The sequence below is a fragment of the Chrysemys picta genome, chromosome 3, assembly GCF_011386835.1.
Source record: "Chrysemys picta bellii isolate R12L10 chromosome 3, ASM1138683v2, whole genome shotgun sequence".
NCBI classification, from domain to species: Eukaryota; Metazoa; Chordata; order Testudines; family Emydidae; genus Chrysemys; species Chrysemys picta.
The window spans coordinates 184,242,426-184,259,814 of NC_088793.1; the positions used below are offsets into that span (position 1 = coordinate 184,242,426).

A 17,389-nucleotide genomic window follows, 5' to 3' on the forward strand; every position below is an offset into this window, starting at 1 on the left:
GGGTTTGACACAAATAGTTTGTGCTTAATTAGTTGATCTGCCTGAAGTTGTTTCTGAGTAGGAGCATAACTTTGAAAATGAAAACAGTGTTGGTATCTGCCCTGTATTGTTCTTGGTAAATTCCCCATCACACTGTGGAGTTTATAGTAGAGCTGTTGATTAATCACAGTTAACTCACGCAATTAACTAAAAAAAAATGAATCGCGATTAATCGCACGGTTAAGCAATAGAATACCAATTTAAATTTATTACATATTTTTGGATGTTTTTCTACATCTTCAAATATATTGATTTCTGTTACAACACAAGTTTACAAAGTGTACAGTGCTCACTTTATATTACTATTTTTATTACAAATATTTGCACTGTAAAAATGATAAACAGAAGAAATAGTATTTTTCAGTTCACCTCATACAAGTACTGTGGTGCAATCTCTATCATAAAAGTGCAATTTACAAATGTAGATTTTTTTTTGTTACATGACTGCACTCAAAACGAAACAATGTAAAACTTTAGAGCCTACAAGTCCACTCAGTCCTACTTCTTGTTCAGACAAACAAGGAGATGCTGCTGCCTGCTTCTTATTTACGTCACCTGTAAGTGAGAACAGGCATTTGCATGGCACTTTTGTAGCCGGCATTGCAAGGTATTTATGTGCCAGATATGTTAAACATTCGTATGCCCCTTCATGCTTCGGCCACCATTCCAGAGGATATGCTTCCATGCTGATGATGCTTGTTAAAAAATAATGCATTAATTAAATTTGTCACTGAACTGCTTGGGGGAGAAAAAACAGTTACTCACCTTCTCGTAACTGTTGTTCTTTGAGATGTGTTGTTCATGTCCATTCCAAGCAGGTGTGTGCGCACCGCGTGCACGCCAGCTGGAAGATTTTACTATAGCAGCGTCCGTAGGATTGGCTTCGGCGCCCCCTGGAGTGGCGCCTTCATGGTGCTGTATATAGGGGCCAGCCGACCCCCCACCCCTTCAGTTCCTTCTTCCGATACTCCGACAGAGGGGCAGGAGGGTGGGTATTGGAATGGACATGAACAACACATCTCGAAGAACAACAGTTACGAGAAGGTGAGTAACCGTTTTTTCTTCTTCGAGTGATTGTTCATGTCCATTCCAAGCAGGTGACTCACAAGCCCGAAGCTAGGCGGTGGAGTCGGAGGTCACTGCGTGGCCAAAGGCAGCATCATCTCTGGCCTGGTGTGTGATGGCGTAGTGCGCCGTAAAAGTGTGGATTGAGGACCAGGTGGCCGCTCTACAAATTTCCTGCGTCGGGACCTGGGCCAGGAACGCAGCGGAAGAGGCCTGCGCTCTTGTGGAGTGGGCCGTGATAGGCGGGGCTGGTATATTGGCCCGACTGTAGCACTCCTGGATGCAGGTTCAGATCCAAGCCGAAATTCGCTGCGACATCACCGGGAGGCCTTTCATCCTGTCAGCCACAGTGATGAAAAGTTGGGTTGACTTCCTGAAGGATCTTGTCCTTTCGATATAGAAAGCGAGAGCCCTGCGAACATCAAGGGAATGCAGTCTACGCTCCCTCGCAGAGGAGTGTGGTTTCGGATAAAATACGGGAAGAAAAATGTCTCGACCCATGTGAAATGGGGAAACCACCTTAGGCAGGAACGCTGGGTGCGGCCTGAGTTGGACCTTGTCCTTGTGGAAGACGGTGCATGGGGGTTCAGATGTTAGAGCTCTGATTTCTGACACTCTCTGCGCTGATTTGATAGCCACCAAGAACGCGACCTTATATGAAAGATATAACAGCGACCACGAAGCCAGTGGCTCGAAGGGGGGCCCTGTGAGGACGGACAGGACCAAATTGAGGTCCCAAGCAGGGACAGGTTGACGGATGTGCGGGAACAGTCTGTCAAGGCCCTTAAGGAACCGTCCAACGAGTGGGTTCGCAAACACTGAGGTACCCCCCTCTCCCGGGTGGAACGCCGAGATTGCAGCAAGGTGTACTCAAACCAACGAGAGAGTCAGTCCCAGGTGTCTCAGATATAGCAAACAGTTCAATATAAGAGGGACCGGGGCGAGCAAGGAGCCTGGCCCCATTGTGTGGCCCAGAGGGAGAAGCACTTCCACTTAGCCAAGTACGTGGTCCTTGTTGAGGGCTTCCTGCTACCCAGAAGGACCTTCCTGACCTGATTGAAAGCATTGCCTCTCCACGGGGTTCAGCCATGGAGCATCCATGCTGTAAGGTGGAACAACTCCAGGTTCGGGTGAAGCAGGCGACCGCGATCCTGTGTGATCAAGTCTGGTAGTAGGGGCAACCTGAGTGGCACCCACATAGACATGTGCAGGAGAGACGTATATCAGTGCTGGCGCGGCCACGCAGGTGCTATCAGGATGAGCCGAGCGTGATTTCTGAGGGCCTTGAGGATTACCCTGTGAATCATGGGAATCGGGGGAAAGGCATAAAATAGCCCGTCTGTCCAAGAGAGGAGAAAGGCGTCTGTTAGGGACCCCGGACTGCGTCCCCTGAGGGAGCAGAATTGATGACACTTCCTGTTCTCGCTGGAGGCAAACAAGTCCACCTGGGGATGACCCCAGAGCCGGAAAATTGAGAGAACTATATCCCAGCGGATAGACCACTCGTGACCCTGGAATGAGCATCTGAGTGCGTCCGCGAGCCCGTTGTGCATCCCCGGGAGATAGGATGCTGTCAGGTGAATTACGTTCTGTACGCAAAAGTCCCATAATGCGAGGGCCTCCCGGCAAAGGGGAGAGGAGCGAGCACCACCCTGTTTGTTGATATAGAACATTGTTGGAGTATTGTCCATGAGGACAGAAACGCACCTGCCTGCCAGTTGGGATTTGAAGGCTATGCATGCGAGGTGCACAGCTTGTAATTCCCTGACATTGATGTGCAGCGAAAGATCCTCTCGTGACCAAAGACCTTGGGTTCTGAGGTTGCCCAGATGTGCACCCCATCCCCGATCCGATGCGTCCGTTACCAGGGAGAGGAAGGGCTCGGGGTCGAGGAAAGGAACTCCTGCGCAGACCACCCGCGGGTCAAGCCACCATTGAAGGGAGTCCAACACCGGCCGAGGTAACGTCACCACTGATTCTAGGGAGTCCCTGACTGGCCGATAAACCCCTGCCAATCAAGACTGGAGTGGGCGCAGTCTGAGTCTGGCGTGTCTCACCACGTAGGTACATGCTGCCATGTGCCCTAGTAATTTGAGGCAGCTTCTTGCTGTGGTGGTGGGGTAAAGTTGGAGGCCGAGAATAATGTTGGATATAGTCCGGAATCTGGCCTCTGGGAGATATGCCCTGGCGTGTGTCGAGTCCAGAACTGCTCCTATGAATTCGATTTTTGGGGTTGGAGATAGTGTGGACTTGGCCTCGTTGAGTAAGAGGCCGAGTGCGAGGAAGGTTTGCCTGGTAAAGACCACCTGAGCCTCCACTTGCGCTCGGGACCTGCCCTTGATGAGCCAATCGTCCAGGTAGGGAAACACGTGTGCCCGTGCCACAACTGCCATGCACTTCGTGAAGACCCTGGGGGCTGCTGACAGACTAAAGGGCAGAACCGTAAACTGTAGATGAGCGTTGCCCACGAGAAACCTGAGGTAACGCCTGTGCTGAGGGATTATCGCATATGAAAGTATGCGGCCTTTAAGTCGAGGGCGGCATACTAGTCTCCTGGATCCATGGAAGGAATGATGGAGGACAGGGAGACCATGCAGAACTTGAGCTTCTTCACAAACTTGTTGAGACGCCTCAAGTCCAGAATAGGTCTGAGGCCCCCTTTCACTTTCGGTATTGGGAAATATCGAGAATAGAATATAGAGAATAGAAGCCCTTGCCCCGTGGCTCCTGAGGAACCTCCTCTACTGCCCCTGATGTGAGGAGGGACTGAACATCTTGAAGTAGAAGTTGCTCTTGAGAGGGGTCCCTGAAGAGGGACGGGGAGGGGGGCTGGTGGGGCGGGAGGGAGGAGAACTGGATAGAATATCCCTCCTTTACCGTGCGAAGCACCCAAGCGTCCGATGTGATTCGGGACCAAGCACGATAAAAGGGGGACAGACGTGATGAGAAGGTAAGGTTGGACGGATCCAGGGTTCTGACTGGGAGGTAGTCCTCGACCAAGCCATCAAAATGGTGGGCTAGGGCCCTGTGTAGGCCTTGACTGGGCAGATGACTGGCTGAAGGGCTGCTGTTGTTGCCTCCTCCTGCCCGTCCTTGGCTTTCTGCGCAAGGCATCCCCTCGATTTTGAGGCTGGTATGGCCGAGGGGACTGTGGTGGCCTAAACTGCCTACGCTGAGTGACAGGGGTGTGTAGGCCTAGTGAATGGAGAGTGGTCCATGAGTCCTTTAGGCTATGAAGCCTCTTATCAGTCTTCTCCGGGAAGAGCGTGGGTCCTTTGAAGGGGAGGTCCTGGATTGTTTGTTGGACCTCGTGAGGGAGGCCGGAAACTTGAAGCCAGGCTCCACGCCTCATGACCAGTTGCCAACGTGCGTGAAGCCGAATCGACCGCGTCCAGGGCTGCCTGGAGGGAAGCCCGGGTAATCAATCTCCCCTCCTCAACCAGGGCTGAAAACTCAGTTCGCGACTCCTGCGGGAGGAGGTCCATGAACCTAGATAAAGCCGAGCACGTGTTGTGTCCATACCGGCTCACTATGGCTTGCTGATTGGCAATGCGCAACTGCAGGCCCCCCGTTGAATACACCTTGCGCCCGAACAGGTCCAACTTTTTGGCCTCTCTATTTTTGGGCATAGCCCTCTGAAAACCTTGGCGTTCCCTCTGGTTGGCCACATCAACCACTAGGGAGTCCGGGGGAGGGTGAGTATAAATATGTTCATAGCCCTTGGTTGGAACGAAATATCGCCTCTCAGTCCTTTTGGCCGTAGGGGCCAATGAGGCAGGGGTTTGCCACAAGGTGCGGGTTGTGTCTGTAATGGTCTTTATGAGAGGTAGGACTACCCTGGATGGGCCTGACGGGGTCAGGGTATCAATCACTGGATCCGTGTCCACCTTGATCTCCTCAGTCTGGATCGAGAGGCTTTGGGCTGTTCAAGTAAGCAGTTGTTGGAGGATCCTATTGTCCTCCAGGGCCGGTGCTGCTGAAGTACCCGCTACCGCCTCATCCGGAGATGAGGAGGAAGAGATCCCTTGAAGAGGGCCTTCATCTACCCCCTCTCCCTCTACGAGGGCCTGTGGCACACAGTACTCAGGCTGCGCGGCCGGTGCGGGCTCAAGATGTGGCACCGCGGCCGGTACCGGGGTCGACACTAAGTGACGAGGCGTGCTGGATGGTGCCTGCGGTGTTGGGAGCAAGGTCCCCGTCGGTGCCGTTGTTTGGCTGGGCGGTGCCGTGTCCCTTTGTGGCACACTCCTGTCAGACGACGGTGCCGGTGGTGGTAGCATTAGCGGCGGTACTGCCGACGTCGAAGATACAGATGCGGCTCGTGAGCGGGGTCCGTACGCCTGACCCACTGACTGGTGGTAGGCCCAGGGCATCCAGAATGGCCACTGGGGGGGCGGTTGCCACTGCTGCTGCTGCCACTGCGGTGGGTACGGTTGGGCACTCATACACGAGGACGATCGCCTACTTCTCGATCTGTTAGAGCGGTACGAGTCCACCTCCGAATCCCAGGTTTCTGAGAGGGTGCTGTCTGCACCGGTGCCGCTAGAGTGGCGCGGGGAGCGCGGCGAGAGCATTGCTGGTTTGCCCCTAGATTGATAATGGGGCCGAGCGGTAGCCAGAGGTTCTCTGCACCGGTGCGGTGACGCAGGCACCGGGAGGCTCAAGAGGTCTGAGGCAGCCTCGAACGCCTCCGGCGTCGATGGGAGGCGCACTTCCTCCATCATGTCCGGGGATCTAGGCTTTTCCGGACTCGACCGTACCCTCTCCGGGGCGGGAGTCAATGGGATGGCCGGATGGGTCTGCGGCGCGAATTGTCCTGTAGTAGACGTGGATGGCGCCGGCCCTTTAGAGTCCCGGTGTGGAGAATGATCCCTCACCTGCCTGTTCTTTTTAACCGGCACTGGCGATGGGGAACGGTGCCTCATCGAAGATGGTTTCTTGTGCACCGACTCTCTCCAGTGCCGGGGTTTGGTGGCCTTGGCCTCACGACTTATCTCCGGTGCCGGAGCACTGCGCACCAAGGATGAAGTGCTTGGTGCCGTCTCAGTAGGCCCGGGATCTGATTGCGGCTGCAGGGCCTCCTCCATTAGGAGGACTTTAAGTCTCTGCTCTCTATCTTTGAGAATCCTGGGGCGAAAAGCCCTGCAGATACTGCACCTGTCTCTTTGCTGGCTCTCCCCGAGGCACCTCAAGCACGAAGAGTGCGGGTCACTCTTCGGCATGAATATCCCGCAGTCCCGGCAGAGTTTGAACCCTGGGAATCCGGGCATGCCCCAGCGGGGCGACGAAAACTTGGGGAAACCCCCCCAACTAATAACTAACTAAACTAACACTAAACAACAAACTAACTAACTATTTATAACAACGACAGAACACTGCTACGATTGCTGAAGAGCAAGCGAAGTTCCAGCTAGCCATCACCAGCAGTAAGAAGGAACTGAGAGGGTGGGGGGGGTCGGCTGGTCCCTATATACAGCGCCATGAAGGCGCCACTCCAGGGGGGGCTGAAGCCGACCCTATGGACACTGCTATAGTAAAATCTTCCGGCTGGCGTGCATGCGGCGCGCACACACCTGCTTGGAGTGGACATGAACAATCACTCGAAGAACTGTATATCTTCGACTCTGTTTTACCTGCACTCTGCCACATATTTCATGTTATAGCAGTCTCGGATGATGACCCAGCACGTTTGTTTTAAGAACACTTTCACAGCAGATTTGACAAAATGCAAAGAAAATACCAATGTGAGATTTCTAAAAACAGCTACAGCACTCAACCCAAGGTTTAAGAATCTGAAGTGCTGTCCAAAATCTGAGAGGGACGAGGTGTCTTTCAGAAGTCTTAAAAGAGCAACACTCAAATGCGAAAACTACAGAATCTGAACCACCAAAAAAGAAAATCAACCTTCTGCTGGTGGCATCTGACTCAGATGATGAAAATGAACATGCATCGGTCCACTCTGCTTTGGATCGTTATCGAGCAGAAGAACCCATCATCAGCATGGACACGTCCTATGGAATGGTGGTTGAAGATGAAGGGACATATGAATCTTTAGAGCATCTGGCACGTAAATATCTTGCGATGCTGGCTACAACAGTGCCATGCAAACGCCTGTTCTCACTTTCATGTGACACTGTAAACAAGAAGCAGGCAGATTCTCCTGCAAATTGTAACCAAGTTTGTTTGTCTGAGCGATTGGCTGAAGTAAGACTGAGTGGACTTGTAGGATCTAAAGTTTTACATTGTTTTATTTTTCAATGCCGTTATTTTTTGTACATAATTCTACATTTGTAAGTTCAACTTTCATGATAAAGAGATTGCACTACAGTACTTGTATGAGGTGAATTGAAAAATACAATTTTTTTTTGTTTTTTACAGTGCAAGTATTTGTAATAAAAAATAGTGAGCACTATATACTTTGTATTCTGTGTAGTAACTGAAATCAATATATTTGAAAATGTAGAAGACATCCAAAAATATTTATGGTATTCCATTATTGTTTAACAACACGATTAATCGCGATTAATTTTTTTAAATCTCTTGACAGCCCTTGTTTTTATATATAAAAATATAGAAACAAAATTCTTCTGCCTCAAGAACAGTGTAAAATTGAGAGTGCAGGCCGGAGTTAGGTAGTGTATGTATGGTTTGATATTTGGAGCTATGTTATAAAAGGAAAATCTAGGAAGTTTCAAATCTTGTGATATAACATGACTGAATATGGTGCTTTTCAGAGGGTTAATCATTTTGGTTTTAAACATTCTATTTTAAATCAGGATATGAAGTCAAAGCCCAGCAGGAAGTTTCGTATAAAGGCTTTGAGAACATCTGTTGGAAGTTTCGTATAAAGGCTTTGAGAACATCTGTTGCATTTATTGGGTTCTCCCTCTGACATACCATGACTTAGAACCGGACCTCCCTGTAGATCGCCCACCCTCAGCCATAGTTTCTTGCCCCTGGATAATCTCACTGTTCCCAGCAGGAGTTCACTTCACTCCCAAGGGTCTGCTTTGAGGCCAGTTACCTTTATGACTTTGCAGTGTTCCTCAGGTCCCCCCTGCCTCTGCTCTTTACCTGTACTAGGTTTGCAGCAGTGTCAGTCTACTCCCAAACAAAGGTGGAGGGAAGGCAGGAAAGGCCAACTGCTACCTCAGGCTGGGCTCCCTTTGCTACTAGAGCTCACTGGCAGTCTCCAGCTGCCTCACCTCCCAGGCAAACCCCCATGTCTCCCACAGTAATGAGATTCACCTTTTTAAGCTCCCCTTCTCCAGGTGGGGCATATTCTGCAGGTACACCTGGCACTGCTTGCATGCAGCAATGCCTGTTAGCCTGTCAGTGGGATGGGGCATGTCCCATCATACTCCCCTGGAAGCCTTTGTCCCGTTCCCATGTTGCTTCAAGGAAATACTGTGGGAACTGGCACAGTTCTTTATGGGAGGTCACTGTTGACATCCAAGTACCACTGATGACAAGTTATCTCAGTGCAAGACCTGAGCCTGGAAGATGCAGTACTGTTGTGACCCTTTCCAAACTCTTCCCCTACTCAGCTCCCTTCCCCCCACCCAACTTAAAAATGTGCAGACCACCCTCTTAAGTGTAATAATGCTCCATATATTGAGAATTATTGGTGTTTAGCCTTCAGTAAAAATAAAAATTGGTGCCACCACTGTTGGAAAAAAAATGATGTACTCATCAAATAGAATTCCAAAGGTGGCTGTAAGACGAATGTAACTATAGACAGATTTTATTGTTCTCCTCTTAAAATTTCTTTATGAAAAGGAACATTTTTTAGACTGAGTGTAAAGTTTAGTACAGTTTAATAAAAGATACCTGCCACTAAGCAACCAAAAAATAACAGGGCATATTGATTCATACTGTATTAATTATATTTTCCAGGTGTTCACTGTTGAAGAAATGATGCCTCATGTCCAACATATGAAAGGCGGTCACAATAAAAACCTTTTTTTTTAAAAGACAAAAAGAAGAAAGGGTTCCAGCTGGTAACAGTTCTGTATGACAGGCAAATTAATTTAAATGACCTCGCTAAGAAATTGGGTGTTGGGAATGGAAATCTGAGACTTGCAGATGAAAATGCCATATTGGAAAAACTAAACGGCTCCTCCATCTCCTCCTCCTGAAGCTGGAGGTTGGTGCTACATGCCAGAGGAGCTCCTGATAAGCCTTGAAATCCTCCTGAGAAGGAGGGGGCGGTGCCACTATGGACTCATCCGGTGCTGACAAGCCGAGCGGTACGGCCCCTAGGGCATCGGGCGGTGCCGTAGGCCGCACTCCACGTCCGGCGGTGGTTCGGCACCCGAGGACTGCTCTCGGTGCCGAGGCGTGGACGCCGAGGGCGCTTGGGATGCCCCAGCCACGGAGCAGGGCCTCGGCAGTATGGGCGCCTGGGGCCATGGTGCCCACAGGCACCACTGTCCTTGCCATGGTGCCCCTTGCCACTGAGCTGTCTGAGGTCCTACCAGGGTTACATGTTCCTGGGGGATGGTGCGGCCCAGGGACGGATGGCTGGGAGCCGAATTGGAAGTGACCGAGGAACGTACGGTGCCGTAGGAACGGCTCGACCGGTCCCATCCATGTCAGGTCCGGTCCCGGGATTTAGACCTCGACGACGATGAGACATATACGTCGGAGGTGCTATCTCTGGAGTCCCATTGGTGACCGCGGCTATGACGCCTTGGTGCCGGTGACTGTCGGGATGCACTCAGAGCATGGCGCGCGCTGTGGTACGATCGGTGGTACTGATGGCGTCTAGACCTGCTATCACTGTGGCTGGACGAGGAGCCTCGACGCTTTCTGTCCCGGCGCCTGCGGTCCCTGTGGGCTGAGGAAGATTCCGGCGACTCGCTCCCAGGCGACCCCGACAACGGAGTGGAGGTCTGTCGCAGGTTATGGGAAGGCCCCACGGATCGAGCAGGGACCTCGACCTCCGGTGAAGGCTAGTGGGCGCCCAAGGGCGGCTTTCCTCGGGACCGGGGCCCCAACTCGGGCGGCCCGCTCGGTACCGGCCTGACGAGGATGTCGCGCGCTGCCTGAGCTGCCTCCAACGTCGACGGAATCCTCATCGTCAGGGAGGCGTGCGCAGACGGGGCCAGACTACTCCGCTCCACATGAATCGGAGGTCTGGGTCCCCATGGGGATCGTGGACTGCCCAACTCGGGTCCAGCCTCACCTGTCCTTGTCTCGGCGCTGCTGGGTCTTGCCTTGTTTCTTGGCAGGGGAGCGGTGCTGCTGGTGGATGGGGCTTCACTCTGCACCAAGGACGCAGTGCCTAGCACCGGGTCGGCGCGCCGGTGCCAGGGCCAGTGCTGACTCCATCAGCAGGGCCCAGAGTCGGATCTCACGTTCGCGCTTAGTCCGGGGCTTGAAGGACTTACAGATTTTACAGCGCTCACTTATGTGAGCCTCGCCCAGACAGCGAAGACACTCGGAGTGTGGATCGCTTTTGGGCATGGAATTGCGACAGGAGTCACACGACTTGAAGCCTGGGGTTTGGGGCATGCCCCGAGCCAGGCTACTAACTGTAAAAACTAGTAACGGTCGAAGATCGTACTACTAAGGAAGACGCTGCAGCAATGCTGGAGCACAAGTTTCGACTACCTTCACTGGCAGCAAGAAGGAACTGAGGGTGGGGGGAGTGCGCAGCCTTCTTTATAGCGTGATATAGAGACACCAATCCAGGGGTCGCAGCGGGGCTCCCCCACTACGGGTACTGCTAAGGGAAAAACTTCTGGCACTGGTGCACGTGGCGAGCACGCACACCTACTGTGGAATACACATGAGCAGTCACTCGAAGAAGAACTAAAAGTAGGCCGAGGCTTTGCAACACCAGTGGCCCTGTTCTGTGACCACAGAGATGTGAAATTTATATTGTCCAATGACAAACTCAGCAACCATGGGCTTAAATCCTGAAGACTTTCTAAAGTTCATGAAATCAACAGGACATGACCCTCATTATCATGCATTTTGATGAAAATATTAAGAAGTTGAATCTCACAAAAATTTAATTGTTTCACATTGGGCATCACTTGTTATAAAGAAAAACTGATGAAAGTTTAATTAGAAATAAAAATTTTTGAAATTACAGGCATACACGTAACTATTTTTTTCCCATTAGCTAAATTTGTATTTTATTAATTAGTGAAAAATACATTGTCTTTAAATTACCCAAGGCTTAATAAAATATTAATTTCAGCTTCTGATAAAGATAATATTTAAGATTCTTTTGCAGCCTACCTGTATGTACACAGTGCGTAGAGCCGTGATACTCAGACTGGGGTTTGCGAGCCGCAAGTGGCTCCTTAGTGTGTCTCTTACTGCTCTTTGCAGCATGATATTAAAACACAGTGTGATTTAATTATTAACCAATCTAAGTTATTAACCAATCAGGATGTTTTTACTATGTTATTAACCAATTGTAGTTGATAAAATGGTAATACAAGGTCTGCCATTTTGCTGTGAGAAAATATAAAAAATAGTAAATGAAACAATGAATTTACACTACTGTAGCTCTTTTGGGTAATGCTGATCACTAATTTGGCTCCTGAACCACTGAGGTCTGAGTATCACTGGCATAGAGGAATAATCTCTCTCTGAAATAACTTTACAGCCTCTTTTTTTGTAAAAAAATTGGCTAAAATGGAAATTTCTAATAATTCATACTGTGCTGTAATGTTGAGAATTGAAATACTGTCACTGTTTGGAAAAACGGAATCAACCAAGTTCTGGTATTTGCATTACATTGGAGACAGTGTTTTAAAATAATAGAGTAACTAACTTCATGAGAAGAATTGTCTATTTCTTCTATAGTGCATCTCCCCGTGTCCGTTCGTCCCCCTACCACATTGTTTCCACTTTTGTGTTTTTTACCTAGAAAACCAACTTGGTTACATTAAAAGAAAACATATTTGATTGTCTATTATCTTTGCTATATTTTTTCTCTCCCCTCTCCCCCACAATTAGTATCATTTTACAGTCTCAGTGGAAACATGGTCCTTGCTGGGCATCAGTCCTGTATTCAAGCCACTAGGTTTTTTGTAACAACTTGTCAGGGTTCCTTTCCCACTCTGAACTCTGGGGTACAGATGTGGGGACCTGCATGAAAGACCCCCTAAGCTTATTTTTATCAGCTTAGGTTAAAACTTCACCAAGGCACAAATTCCTTCCTTGCCTAAGTATCGCTGCCACCACCAAGTGATTTAACCACATTCAGGGAGGCCCACTTGGAGCCCTACCTTCCCCTAATATCCCCCCAAGCCCTTACACCCCTTTTCCTGGGGAGGCTTGAGAATAATATCCTCACTAATTAGTACAGGTGAACACAGACCCAAACCCTTGGACCTTAAGGACAATGAAAAATCAATCGTTTTTTTAAAAGAAGAATTTTAATTAAAGAAAAGGTAAAATCATAGAATCATAGAATCATAGAATATCAGAGTTGGAAGGGACCTCAAGAGGTCATCTAGTCCAACCCCCTGCTCAAAGCAGGACCAATTCCCAGCTAAATCATCCCAGCCAGGGCTTTGTCAAGCCGGGCCTTAAAAACCTCCAAGGAAGGAGACTCCACCACCTCCCTAGGTAACGCATTCCAGTGTTTCACCACCCTCCTAGTGAAATAGTTTTTCCTGATATCCAACCTGGACCTCCCCCACCGCAACTTGAGACCATTGCTCCTTGTTCTGTCATCTGCCACCACTGAGAACAGCCGAGCTCCATCCTCTTTGGAACCCCCCTTCAGGTAGTTGAAGGCTGCTATCAAATCCCCCCTCATTCTTCTCTTCTGGAGACTAAACAATCCCAGTTCTCTCAGCCTCTCCTCATAAGTCATGTGCTCCAGACCCCTAATCATTTTTGTTGCCCTCCGCTGGACTCTTTCCAATTTTTCCACATCCTTCTTGTAGTGTGGGGCCCAAAACTGGACACAGTATTCCAGATGAGGCCTCACCAATGTCGAATAAAGGGGAACGATCACGTTCCTCGATCTGCTGGCAATGCCCCTACTTATACAGCCCAAAATGCCGTTAGCCTTCTTGGCAACAAGAGCACACTGTTGACTCATATCCAGCTTCTCGTCCACTGTGACCCCTAGGTCCTTTTCAGCAGAACTGCTACCTAGCCATTCGGTCCCTAGTCTGTAGCAGTGCATGGGATTCTTCCGTCCTAAGTGCAGGACTCTGCACTTGTCCTTGTTGAACCTCATCAGGTTTTTTTCTGCCCAATCCTCTAATTTGTCTAGGTCCCTCTGTATCCGATCCCTACCCTCTAGTGTATCTACCACGCCTCCTAGTTTAGTGTCATCTGCAAACTTGCTGAGAGTGCAGTCCACACCATCCTCCAGATCATTAATAAAGATATTAAACAAAACCGGCCCCAGGACCGACCCTTGGGGCACTCCACTTGAAACCAGCTGCCAACTAGACATGGAGCCATTGATCACTACCCGTTGAGCCCGACGATCTAGCCAGCTTTCTATCCACCTTACAGTCCATTCATCCAGCCCATACTTCTTTAACTTGGTGGCAAGAATACTGTGGGAGACAGTATCAAAAGCTTTGCTAAAGTCAAGAAATAACACATCCACTGCTTTCCCCTCATCCACAGAGCCAGTTATCTCATCATAGAAGGCAATTAGGTTAGTCAGGCACGACTTCCCCTTCGTGAATCCATGCTGACTGTTCCTGATCACTTTCCTTTCCTCTAAATGTTTCATAATTGATTCCTTGAGGACCTGCTCCATAATTTTTCCAGGGACTGAGGTGAGGCTGACTGGCCTGTAGTTCCCCGGATCCTCCTTCTTCCCTTTTTTAAAGATGGGCACTACATTAGCCTTTTTCCAGTCATCTGGGACCTCCCCCGATCGCCATGAGTTTTCAAAAATAATGGCTAATGGCTCTGCAATCTCACCCGCCAACTCCTTTAGCACCCTCGGATGCAGCGCATCTGGCCCCATGGACTTGTGCACGTCTAGTTTTTCTAAATAGTCCCGAACCACTTCTTTCTCCACAGAGGGTTGGTCACCTTCTCCCCATGCTGTACTGCCCAGTGCAGCAATCTGGGAGCTGACCTTGTGCGTGAAGACAGAGGCAAAAAAATCATTGAGTACATTAGCTTTTTCCACATCCTCGGTCACTAGGTTGCCTCCCTCATTCAGTAAGGGGCCCACACTTTCCTTGATTTTCTTCTTGTTGCTAACATACCTGAAGAAACCCTTCTTGTTACTCTTAACATCTCTTGCTAACTGCGACTCCAAGTGTGATTTGGCCTTCCTGATTTCACTCCTGCACGCCTGAGCAATATTTTTATACTCCTCCCTGGTCATTTGTCCAATCTTCCACTTCTTATAAGCCTCTTTTTTGCGTTTAAGATCAGCAAGGATTTCACTGTTTAGCCAAGCTGGTCGCCTGCCATATTTACTATTCTTTCTACACATCGGGATGGTTTGTTCCTGCAACCTCAATAAGGATTCTTTAAAATACAGCCAGCTCTCCTGGACCCCTTTGCCCTTCATGTTATTCTCCCAGGGGATCCTGCCCATCTGTTCCCTGAGGGAGTCAAAGTCTGCTTTTCTGAAGTCCAGGGTCCATATTCTGCTGCTCTCCTTTCTTCCTTGTGTCAGGATCCTGAACTCGACCATCTCATGGTCACTGCCTCCCAGGTTCCCATCCACTTTTGCTTCCCCTACTAGTTCTAAATCAGGATGGTAAGTACTTTACAGAATAACAAAAGACTCAAAAACACAGAGGATTTCCCCTCTAGGCAAAACTTTAAAGTTACAAAAACTTTAAAGTTACATAAACCTCCCTCTTAACACAGGGAAAATTCACAAACTAAAACATTTCTTTTTTGCTATTACTTACTATTTCTGCAAGACTAGATGCTTAGTTCAGATATAGCTAGGGAGATGTATTTTCCCCTGCCCTCTTTCCTGGCTGGCTCCGAGAGACACAGACAAAAAACCTTCCTCCACAGATTTGAAAGTATCTTCTCCCCTTATTGGTCCTTTTGGTCGGGTGCCCCCAGGTTATCTGAGCTTCTTAACCCTTTACAGGTAAAAGAGGAATTAACCCTTTACGGGGTAAAGAGGGATTTTATGCTACCCTTAGCTGTATGTTTATGACAACTTCTTTGGATAGATGATAAATTGGGTAATATGAGAGAGAGAGAGAAACTATATTCAAATTTCAGGGTCAGATTATCTCCTCCCTTGTGAAATGCCAGAGAGGCCTTTTTACAAGGAAATTCCTGAAAGTAATTCCTTGCTGAGATTACTCCAGATTGTCCCATCAGAGAAGCAGTATTTGTCCCATCCATCTAAAGAAACACCACTCCAAACTTGGCAGATCCTGAAGGATCCATTGAGGCCAGACCCATCTGCAAGATGGCTCTAACAACTGGAAGAATCCTACTCTTTGGCAACATGGCTCCAGCAGAGCAGTGCTACTAGAGACTCCCATCTGCAGCACCAGTCAGAAAGGCTAATGTAGCCTGGGGCTGTATTAACTTTTGTTTCTACTTCTACTAAGCTGTGGGGACAACATGCATATTCCCTACCCCCACCCAGCCACCCTGGGAGGGCCCACTGCAGGTATGGGGAGAACAGTGCAGAAGCAGAGGCACCTGAATCTCTCATTTCTCCACTGAGAAGATGGGAGCTGCATGTGGAGAAACCTTCCATGTGTGGATCTTGGAGGAAGAGGTAGGGGTTGACCTTAGGGATGTAAAAGTTTAACCAGTTAACTGATAAGCATCAGTCTTATCAGTTTTGGTTAATGATTAAACTCTTCTGCCAGCCCAACCCAGGACTCTGCTGCTGTCTTGGGCCTGGGGTTGGCAGCCTGGATCCTGGGCGCTGGGCCAGCAGTGGGGATCCCGGGCACAGGCGGCAGCAACACCCGCACCCCAAGTTCTCCGCCTTAATAGTTAACCATTTGACCAACAGAATTTGAATAGGTTACATAGTTGCTATTTTAAACCCTATTTACATCCCTAGTGTCAGAGGGGTAGCCGTGTTAGTCTGAATCTGTAAAAAGCAACAGAGGGTCCTGTGGCACCTTTGAGACTAACAGAAGTACTGGGAGCATAAGCTTTCGTGGGTAAGAACCTCACTTCTTGCATCTGAAGAAGTGAGGTTCTTACCCACGAAAGCTTATGCTCCCAGTACTTCTGTTAGTCTCAAAGGTGCCACAGGACCCTCTGTTGCTTTTTACATCCCTAGTTGATCTAGGCCTTAGCATTTATTATTTTAGTATTATCTACCAACAAGAATGACGCATTCACAACATGAATAACCCCTGCTCTACCCATCGCTCCCCCTCCCTCCCTCCGTCCCTTTCAAAAAACCCATCCCTATTTCAATCAGATTTTCTGTTCCCACCAAAGAGAGAGGAGCCAGAGATTCCAGGAAGTCCACCAATCTCTTTTACATGGAAGGGGCTCAGCTACTATGAGAAACAATATAAAACCCTAAACTAAATAGAAGTTGAGTATTGAATAGTGAGGTGACACAATTTGCAGATAATCTCAATATAGTCAAGATTAGAGAAAACTAAGAGGAATGCTAGAGAAACCAAATAAAGTTAGGTGAATGGGCAGAATGATAAACACATGAAATTAATTATTTACAAATGCAAAGTAATCCAAAGTAATACTGAAAAGAATAATCCAAACTATTCATGCCTATGGCTGGGTTTTAAATTAACTATAACCAGTTAGAAAAAAGACCTGAGCATCACTGAAGACAGCTCAGTGGAAACTTTTATTCAGTGTACAGCCATGTACAATAAAAGCAAAAAAATGATATACACAGAATGGAATAGAAATAATAATTAATGTTTTCTGCCATTATATACATCAATGGTACATCTGCACAGGGAGTACTGTGTTCTATTCTGGTCATGCTTTCTCAGAAAAAGAGAAAGAAGAGGTCCAGAAAAAGATACTGAAAATGATCAAAGAAATGGAGAGACTTCTGGATAGAAATCAAAAAGACAGATTGTTTAATTTAGAAAGAAGACAAAAGTATAGAAGTATAGAAATTATTGAATGCTAAATCTTGAATTTCTATTTACCCCTAAAAAAACAACAAGGAGTCTGGTGGCACCTTAAAGACTAACAGATTTATTTGGGCATAAGCTTTCGTGAGTAAAAACCTCACTTCTTCTATGCATCCGAAGAAGTGATGTTTTTACTCACGAAAGCTTATGCCCAAATAAATCTGTTAGTCTTTAAGGTGCCACCAGACTCCTTGTTGTTTTTGTAGATACAGACTAAC

The 17,389-nt window shown here is 48.3% G+C and overlaps 2 protein-coding genes across 2 annotated transcripts in view; one reads left to right on the top strand and one right to left on the bottom strand.

The window, feature by feature from the left end:
• CCDC88A (coiled-coil domain containing 88A) overlaps positions 1 to 17,389 on the bottom strand; it is a 410,515-nt gene that overhangs the window by 18,656 nt on the left and 374,470 nt on the right. The window lies entirely within an intron of this gene.
• LOC112059653 (prolyl-tRNA synthetase associated domain-containing protein 1-like) lies at positions 2,934 to 11,201 on the top strand. Its single transcript, XM_065589994.1, is given in 6 exon segments — positions 2,934 to 3,064; positions 8,910 to 9,066; positions 9,069 to 9,219; positions 10,928 to 10,991; positions 10,993 to 11,071; positions 11,073 to 11,201. Coding segments are annotated over 6 exon segments (636 nt in total). The 3' UTR covers positions 11,127 to 11,201.